Genomic DNA, 10,211 nt, shown 5'->3' with positions numbered 1-10,211 from the left:
TTTCAAATTTGATTTTAATATCTTTTTCAACTAACTAATTAATTTTTTGTTTGTTTCTTATCTTTTTCAAAACCACCTAACTACTTTTCCCTCTCTAATTTTCGAAAATACCTCCCTCTTTTTCAAAAATTCTTTTTAATTAATTAATTGTTCCAAATTTTAGTTTTAATTTTCAAAAAAAATTACTAACCCCTTTTTTAAAAATTATTTTTCGAAAATTCTCCCTCTCTTTTCTTATTTTATTTAATTAATTATTTACTAACATCTCTCTTCACCTCTCTTCATCTCTAATCACTACCTCTATCCTCACCATTGTGATTGGATTCTCCACTTTTATTCCTTTCTTCTTCTAATAACAATAAGGAACCTCTTTACTGTGACATAGAGGATTCCTCTTTCTTTTCTTGTTCTCTTCTTCCCTATATGAGCAGGAACAAGGAAAAAGGCTTGCTAAAAAAAAAAATGGCAAGCAATATTTTAAGTTTGGTGTGGTAAAAGCATAGCTTTTTGCTTTTCTATTACCATTAATGGCACCTAAAGCCAGAGAAACCTCAAAAGAAAGACTAATATAAGCCGTCATAGCTCAGTGGTAGAACATGTGGCTGCAAATCAAGAGATTCCTGAGATACCTCAGGGAATAAGTTGTCCTCCACACAAATATTGGAAACAACTAAGGGGAGGAACACCAAAATTACTAGGAGTCATTCAACAGAAGCAAGGAAGAGACATAGAGGAGCTCAAAGAGCACCATTGGACCTTCAAGAAAGCGCCACCCTCATTCAGGTGGACTCATTCCTTGTTCTAAAATTTTTTTTTTCTATTTTTCGTTTTTTTTATATGTTTATCTATTACATGATCATTAGTATGTAGTAACTATGCCTTAAAGACTATGAATAAAATCCATTAATCCTTCACTTCTCTTAAAAGAAAAATGTTTTAATTCAAAAGAACAAGAAGTACATAAATTTCGAAAATAGCTCTTGAATTTAGTTTAATTATATTGATGTGGTGACAATACTTTTTGTTTTCTGAATGAATGCTTGAACAGTGCATATGTCTTTTGATCTTGTTGTTTATGAGTGTTAAAATTGTTGGCTCTTGAAAGAATGATGAACAAAGAGAAATGTTATTGATGATCTGAAAAATCATGAAATTGATTCTTGAAGCAAGAAAAAGCAGTGAAAAAGAAAGCTTGTGAAAAAAAAAATTTAGCGAAAAAAAAAAAAAGAAGGAGCAGTAGAAAAAGCCAATAGCCCTTAAAACCAAAAGGCAAGGGTAAAAAGGATCCAAGGCTTTGAGCATCAATGGATAGGAGGGCCCAAGGAAATAAAATCCAGGCCTAAGCGGCTAAATCAAGCTGTCCCTAACCATGTGCTTGTGTCATGAAGGTCCAAGCAAAAAGCTTGAGACTAAGTGGTTAAAGTCGTGATCCAAGGCAAAAGAGTGTGCTTAAGAGCTCTGGACACCACTAACTGGGGACTTTAGCAAAGCTAAGTCACAATCTGAAAAGGTTCACCCAGTTATGTGTCTGTGGCATTTATGTATCCGGTGGTAATACTGGAAAACAAAGTGCTTAGGGCCACAGCCAAGACTCATAAGTAGCTATGTTCAAGAATCAACATGCTTAACTAAGAAAGTCAATAACACTATCCGAAATTCTAAGTTCCTAGAGAAGCCAATCATTCTAAACTTCAAAGGAAAAAGTGAGATGCCAAAACTATTCAGAAGCAAAAAGCTACAAGTCCCGCTCATTTAATTATAATTAATATTCATTGATATTTCTGAATTTATAGTATATTCTCTTCTTTTTATCCTAATTGATTTTCAGTTGCTTGGGGACAAGCAACAATTTAAGTTTGGTGTTGTGATGAGCGAATAATTTATACGCTTTTTGGCATTGTTTTTAGGAAGTTTTTAATAAGTTTAAGCTACTTTTAGGGATGTTTTCATTAGTTTTTATGTTAAATTCACATTTCTGGACTTTACTATGAGTTTGTGTGTTTTTCTGTGATTTCAGGTAAATTCTGACTGAAATTGAGGGACTTGAGCAAAACTCTGAAAAAGGCTGACAAAAGGACTGCTGATGCTGTTGGAATCTGACCTCCCTGCACTCGAAATGGATTTTCTGGAGCTACAGAACTCCAATTAGCGCGCTCTCAACGGCGTTGGAAAGTAAACATCCAGGGCTTTCCAGCAATATATAATAGTCCATACTTTATTCGAAGAATGACGACGCAACTTGGCGTTGAACGCCAAGTACACGCTCCTTTCTGGAGTTAAACGCCAGAAAAACGTCATGATCCGGAGTAGAACGCCCAAAACACGTCATAACTCGGAGTTCAACTCCAAGAGAAGCCTCAGCTCGTGGATTGAACAAGCTCAGCCCAAACATACACCAAGTGGGCCCCGGAAGTGGATTTATGCATCAATTACTTACTCATGTAAACCCTAGGAGCTAGTTTATTATAAATAGAACTTTTTACTATCATATTATCATCCTGGATTGTATTTTGAATCCTGTGATCACGTTTTAGGGGGCTGGCCATTCGGCCATGCCTGGACCTTTCACTTATGTATTTTCAACGGTGGAGTTTCTGCACACCATAGATTAAGGGTGTGGAGCTCTGCTGTACCTCAAAGATTAATGAAGTTCTATTTTCTTTTATTCAAATCTCTATCTTATTCTTATTCCAAGATATTCATTCGTACCCAAGAACATGATGAATGATGATGAGTTAGATAACCTTCATTATTATTCTCACTTATGAACGCGCGTGATTGACAACCACTTCCGTTCTACATGCAACAAGGCTTGAATGTGTATCTCTTAGATTCCCCAACAGAATCTTCGTGGTATAAGCTAGATAGATGGCGGCATTTATGAGGATCCGGAAAGTCCAACCTTGTCTGTGGTGTTCCGAGTAGGATCCTGGGAATCCGGAAAGTCTAACCTTGTCTGTGGTATTCCGAGTAGGATTCCGGTAATGAATGACTGTGACGTGCTTCAAACCTGCAACCTGCTGGGCGTTAGTGACAGACGCAAAAGAGGGATTCTATTCCAGTAGGGGAGGGAACCAACCGGTGATTGGCCATACTGTGACAGAGTGCGTGAGCATTAGCTTTCACTGCGAGGATGGGATGTAGCCATCAACCATGGGTGATGCCTCCAGACTGGTTAGCTATGCGAGTGACAACCGCATAGGATATTTTCCCGTGAGGATGAAAGTAGCCACAGTTGATGGTGAACCCCTATACAAAGCTTGCCATGGAAAGGAGTAAGAAGGATTGAGTGGAAGCAGTAGGAAGGCAGACATCCGAGAGCTCTACAGCATCTCCATTCCGCTTATCTGAAATTCCTACCAATGAATCTACATAAGTATTTCTATCCTTTTTATTATGTATTTTCTTTTTATTTACAATCCAATAATCACAATTACCTTTTTAATCTGCCTAACTGAGATTTGCAAGGTGACCATAGCTTGCTTCATACCAACAATCTCTGTGGATTTGACCCTTACTCACGTAAGGTTATTACTTGGACGACCCAGTACACTTGCTGGTTAGTTGAACAGAGTTGTGAAAATAAACAGTGCCCTAAGAGTATATTCATTCAAAATCCAAGAAACATAGATCACAATTTCGTCCACCAGTAAGGCTCTGTGAAAACTTAGGCTAGAGAACTATAGGATAAGTTGAAATGGTTGAATGTGTTAAATGATTAGCTTTTGTGATATTGATGGATAAATAGGTGTTAGGTTTGTGTTGAGCAATTGACAATGTGGGTATATATATAGTATAATGATGATGGTTGAAAGATTTATGATTATCGCATTGTAATGATATGATTGAGACTGAGTGGTGTTTATTTTGATTTATTGGTATTGACATAATGAATAATGCTGTGATGATGGTTGAAGAGTTTCATGATGGTGACAATATGTGTATGTAGAGTAATATGCTAGTTTGTGACTAAAACTTATAAAGTTGGGTTGAAATGTGATGTTATTGAGCTAAGGTTGCAAGAATTTTTGTGCTATAGTTAAGGGCAAGTTATATTGATGGTTATGGTATGTTGGATTGAGTGGGAATGGATTTTGAAAAGAAAATCAGGTTTGAAGTCTTTTTGAAAAACTTGGTTTTTAGCCGAACTTTGGCGGCTCATAACTGGAGCTTCAGATTTCGGTTGGAGGTGGAATTTGTTTCAACTCAAAGATGATTTTACAAGCTCTTGGACGGTATAAATTTTGTGAAAAATGGAATTTTGTAGCAAAAGTTATGAGCGTCGGAAGTTTAGGTGTGGGTTATGTGTTATGCAGGTGGGTAAAGCAAATTTCTGGGCATTATGCAGCTTCCTGGGCGAACTGTGTTTTTTTTTAACAACGTACGCCCACGCGTACGCATAGGTCATGCGCACGCGTGGCATGGTATTTTAAACTGTGCATGCGCGAGTATCCCATGCGTGCGCGTGATGAGCCAACATGCATCACCACTCGTACGCATGACCCACGCGTACGCGTGACATGCTGTTCTCACCTACGCATACGCATGGTAAGGGAATGCGCGTGCGTGCTACCTTTTCATACTACCACGTGTACGCGTGGCTCACGCACACGCGTGTCCCCTGCTTCTTGCAAAACTAGATTTCAGTGTTTTTAACCAAATTCTTGACTTCTAAATCTCCATTTTCATCCTTTTGGACATAAGGTACAGTACTAAGTCCAGTAGCTTGTTGAAGCTAGGAAAGTAAGGTAACTTGGGAATGAAGAAAAGCAAAAACATGAGGAGTTATAAGAAAAATAGGTGGATATTAAATGAAGTTATGATTCAATGGCTTTAATGAATGATTATATAATGATTATGAACATTAAATGGCTTATGAATTGATGATATCTAAGATACAAGTTTCCCTGGGTAACAGAGCTGTGGCTTACCACCACATATTCTAGGTTGAAACTCGATACTCTGTTGACCTTACGTCGTAAGGGTGACCGGGCACATATAAATTCCCGGGATGGATAGCCCCCATTGAGTGAAATATGAATAAATGATTGTATAAATAATGAATAAATGTGAAATCTATGCATAGACTCATGGGGATGCGCGACGGGAGACAGTCTAAGGTTTTCGGACTTGTCGGGTTGGTTGGATAATCGACTGATGAGCCTCATCAACCATAGGACAGGCATACATCATGTGCATTTGTTTGTTTGTTTGCTATGCATTACCTGGGTTTGCCTAATTGAGTATATACCATGCTACTTGTTGTATTTGTTACTTGTACTATCTGTTTCCTACTTGTGCGTGTTATTGTTTGATTGCTTGTCTCTGCTGAATCTATGGTGTTGGAGGAACGGAGGAAAGGTGGGATTTGTTTGGTGTTACGGTTAGGACCATAGTAGGCAAGTTTAGAACCCTTTAGATTACCTACCTCTTTTATGGCTTCTGCGTAGAGTTTAAGTTTTATAACTGTATGTTGGAGTTCTAGGATTGCCTCTGGCATTCCCAGGACCTTATATATTATATGCATGGCACCTTTATCATGCTGAGTGTAAGAGCTGCAACTAATCAACCGGTTAATTAAGTGATTAATTGCCCAAATTAGGTTCCGAATAATTAGAGTGAGAATTAGGGGATTTAAAGGTGATTTTGGACTCAGTAGGTTTTTCTGAGTCAAAAAATGTGCCTTCTGCAAAAAACCGTGAAAAATCGCGAACCAGCAGTTGAACCGGTTCAAGTCTGCCCAGTACCGAATGAGAAAAAAGTGAGAATCGGCGAAAACCTTAGAAAAATGTTATAAATGGAAAATCGGGCGTTAACTTTAAAGGTTTGGCCCAAAGTTGGGCCAAACGGACTAAAAACGCTAACGGGTTAGACCGGGCCCAAGTTGGGCCCAAGCCCAACATATAAAAGGCTCATTAAATGAACCAAACCAGCCACAACACTAAAGAAACACAATCATACATGCTGAAAAGAGAAGAAGAGAGAAACCCTTTTGGTTACTATTCATCATCTTCTTCCAAAGCTCATATATTGAGCTAGAGAGCTCCGATTGCCGCACCGTTTACGGCTATGCATTCCTTGTGAAGAGCTCTACAAAATCCATATAAGAAATTGGTAAGGAAAGCTCGAATCCCTTTCAGTTTCTCTCCTCAAAATTTTGGGTATATAGGGTTTGTGCCTAAGTGAGTTTTTGTGATTCTTGATGTATAGGTTTGCTCTAATCCTTGCTTAGCCTTGGATTCTTGCTAGTAAATCTGTGGGAGAAGGTAAGAGCCACTAAACCCTTTTGAAATTATGTTTAATTGGAACCCTATGTTGATTTGAGGTGATTTATATGTATATAGTTTGATTATTGTGGCTTTGGGAGCTCTTGGAAATTAATTGTGCTTAATGGAGTGGATGTGAAAGCTTGGAAATCGGTTGAAAGCTATTTGGTGATCAATTTGGGTTTTGGTGCATAAAGGGAATCGGTCAAGGTATGGTTTTGGTTTCCTCTATGTAGTATATAAGATTCATGGACACATAGGCTAGTGACCAATAAGATAAGTTAAACTAAAATGATGGTTGGTGTGTTAAATGTTGATGAATTGATGAATGTTGGGTTGATTTGTAATGCATTTTGATGATATGATGTTGTTGAATGATTGTATGGATTGGGAGTTGGTTCCTTATGATAATTGTAGTGTTATGATTTATGAAATGGTAGGTTTGATGATGATTTTGATTCATAAGTGTTATATAATATTGATGTTGGAATTGAGAATAATGAAATGAGAAGGAGAATGTGGTAAAGTTAGTGTATTAGGGTATAACTAGTACATTTTGATGAAAAGTGGTATTTTGAATGGCTTGATGTGATTTGGAATGGTATGGTGTGGTTTGGAGTGGGTATGGAAAGAAATTGTGTAAATTGTGAAGTTAGGCAAAATTGGATTTTTGATGAACTTTGTACGAACATAACTTTTGCCTCGGTTTTCAAAATTAATTGGAATTGGTTTAGAATTAGAGATATTTGAAAACCCTTTAAATCGATATAAGATTTGTGAAAATTGGAATTTTGTAGAGGAAGTTATGATCCTTCAAAGTTGGTGTTAAAAATTTGAAATTCTGCAAAGTTACAGAATTTCATGATTTCTGATGTGTGCGGGTGCACACCCTCGTGCGGACGCACACCCTGCGAATATTTTGACTAGTGCGGACGCACACATCTGTGCGCACTCACAGGAAGGGAAGTGCGTCCTGTTCACAGCGCCAGCACAGCTTGTGCATGCACACATCCAAGGAAAAACTTCGACCTGTGCGGACGCACACGTCGGGAAGGCTGGTCTGTTAGGGGCACTGGCACAGGTTGTGCAAGCGCACAGATCCTTGTAAAAATTGACACATGTACGTACGCACACCCCTATGCATACGCACGTGTTTTAAAACTCTCAGGAGTGTGCGCACGCACAGACCCTTGTGCGGCCGCACACGTCATGTTTCTCAAAATTTTATTTGTTTTCAACTATTCTACCTTCCCAACAAGGTTGCAAGCTTCTTTAACACCATATTTAGACTTTTGGGCCAAGTTTTGAGTATTTGAACATGGGATATAACTTAAGAGTCCTAGTACATAGTTTTATGATAATTAGAAAAACGGAGGCCTAGGTTTCTGGCGTGCTGAGAATAACTTGATGATTGGGAGAGGATGATTGATATATGAGATAAGGAATGATGAATTTTTGACATTTGAAACTGAGTTATTAATGGACAGTGGTTGAGATGATTCGAGGACTCGGATTGAGACGGTGGATCCATGTATACTGAAAATATTTTCTGAAAACCACTGAGATATTATTTTTACTGAGATTATGAGACGCTATGCGCCCGGCAGGGATGGCAGTTGGATCCCGCCTGTCAACGTAGCGGCGGCGGCGTAAGGGCAGTGGTTCGTCCCGCTTGCGTTGAGATATGAGGTCTGTGGCAAGACTATCCCGCTCACATCCCTTCGGACCGTAGGCGAGCAAGCGCCGGTACTTGGACAATGATCTGGGCACTATATCTCGGGGGTTCTCATATGAGAAATCCGAAGGGCGACGTCTCCATGGAGATGTGTCGGGTTGGCAATTGAACTGACAATGTGATATCACAACCAGTAGGGCAAGCATTCATCATATGCATTTTCTACCTGTTTGTATGCTTTGTTTACTTGTAATGGTTTGCCTAATTGAATAACATGCCTAATTGCTATCTGAATTAATTGCCTTATATGCTTATACTTGTGAGTTACTTGCATTGTATATTATTTGTGCTTTATACTGGGATTGAGGAGGTTCAAAAGGTGGTGGCGATGGGATCGCATGGAGGATCGGTTGGAGAAGGCTATGGGACAGCGGTGTTTGGTTAGAGTAGATATCCCTAAGATAGATTACCCTATTTATTAAGTTAAGGTGGATATATTTATGCTTATTTGTTTAGAATGCTTTAAGATTGAATCTTGTGATGGATATGGAGCTTAGGATTGCCTTTGGCGTCCCGGGGTCTTATATCCTACATCATTGGGAACTGTTACCATACTGAGAACCTCCGATTCTCATACCATATCTTTGTTGTGTTTTTTAGATGCAGGTCGCAACCCACCTCAGTGAGTTACTTTGGATGGTGACAGAAGTGGAGGATCCTGGATAATTTTGGAGTCTTTTTACATCTCTCTTTTGTATTTTGTTAGCCTAGAGGCTTATTTTAGGAGAGAAAAACTTGTATAAGCTGTTTTAAAACTGTCAAGTTTCTATATGGTCTGTATATGGCTAGCCGGCTTAAACTCCGCGAGTCGAGACTAGTTTCTTATGATATCACATTATTATACTAGTACCTTGTTTATATCACTTCTGTTTCTTATGCTTTAAGATAGTAGTTTCGTTAGTACGCTTTGCGCTTTTGGAATCCTATTTTTGAGCTATATCCTTCATCGGGCTTCTAGATCATATTACTTCTTATATATATTATACGTATGAGCTTAGAACTGTCATAACCTCTGATTAACCTTTGCTTTACGATGCGAGGTAAGGCTTAGGCTAATTAGGGTGTTACATTTAGTGGTATCAGAGCGGTTCGTCCTTGTGAGCCTGAGGGATGGACCGATTGTGCTTCATTGCATACTCTCTCTGTGTCTTTTCTTTGATGCTATTAGGTTATCTGTTTGATATTGCATAGCATGCTTGTTTGTGAGTGCCTGTTTGGGATAATTGAAGCACTAGGCTTTTGATATTGAGATTGATCACCTTGATATCGATTGTTTGGTGTAGACAGGAACCCTACATGGGTACTCGCGGGCGAGGTCGAACACGTACGCGAGAGAGTAGGAATGAGCAACCAACTAACAATCATGCCGAATTCATGGCGGCAATGGCGAATCTCGCTAATACCATGGAAGCTAATGCTGCTGCAACTCTGCAAGCTATGCAGAGATTAGGCCAACCGGCGGGGAATGACAATGGGAACGGAGAAGAAAATGCCAATGATAATGCTGAGGGAAATGGCGATAATGCGGGAGTAGTTCCGATGACCTTGTCGACGTTCCTCAAGGTTCATCCGCCAACTTTCCGAGGATCCACAAAGCCTATTGAAGCAGACCACTGGTTCCAGGCTATGGAGCATGCTTTACAGGCGCAGCACGTTCCACTCAATCAATATATAGAGTTTGCTGCTTATCAACTAGCGGGAGAGGCCCAGCCCTGGTGGCAAGCTGAGTGTCATTTGCTACAGCTTCAAAACGCCGACATTCCATGGGAGGTATTCCAAACGGCTTTCTACAAGAAGTATTTCCCTGAGTCTGCAAGGGAAGCGAAGGAGATGGAGCTAATGCAGCTGAAGCAAGGTTCCATGTCTGTGGCTGAGTATACCAATAAGTTCGAAGAGCTTTGTAGGTTTTCTCGGGTGTGTCAGGGTGACCTAGAGACTTTCGAGAGCTGGAGGTGCATTAAGTACCAAGATAAGCAAGATCCAAGATTAAAACTTGAAGTATAAAATTCTACAATAAAACCTAATTAAACCCTGAGAGAGCATTTTCTAAACTACACTACTCCTACTCCTAATAATGTCTTCTAATGTCTAAAAGTGAGCTCTCCTTCATATGAAATGATCATTCTTTGATATAGCACTCCAAATGAGCTTCCAGCCTTCCGAAATTGGGCCAAGAAGCCCCCAAAATCATGAGCCACGTGCTTCATTAA

The 10,211-nt window shown here is 39.3% G+C and overlaps 1 protein-coding gene across 1 annotated transcript; it reads left to right on the top strand.

Annotated features, from left to right (window-relative positions):
• The first annotated feature begins 9,375 nt into the window (after positions 1-9,375).
• LOC130963437 (uncharacterized) lies at positions 9,376-10,005 on the top strand. Its single transcript, XM_057889555.1, has one exon. It carries the CDS (start codon positions 9,376-9,378, stop codon positions 10,003-10,005), a length of 630 nt encoding a protein of 209 aa, XP_057745538.1.
• The last annotated feature ends 206 nt before the right edge of the window (positions 10,006-10,211 follow it).

Source organism: Arachis stenosperma, chromosome 2, assembly GCF_014773155.1.
Source record: "Arachis stenosperma cultivar V10309 chromosome 2, arast.V10309.gnm1.PFL2, whole genome shotgun sequence".
Classification (NCBI taxonomy): Eukaryota; Viridiplantae; Streptophyta; class Magnoliopsida; order Fabales; family Fabaceae; genus Arachis; species Arachis stenosperma.
This window is presented reverse-complemented; position numbering and strand designations above follow the sequence as displayed.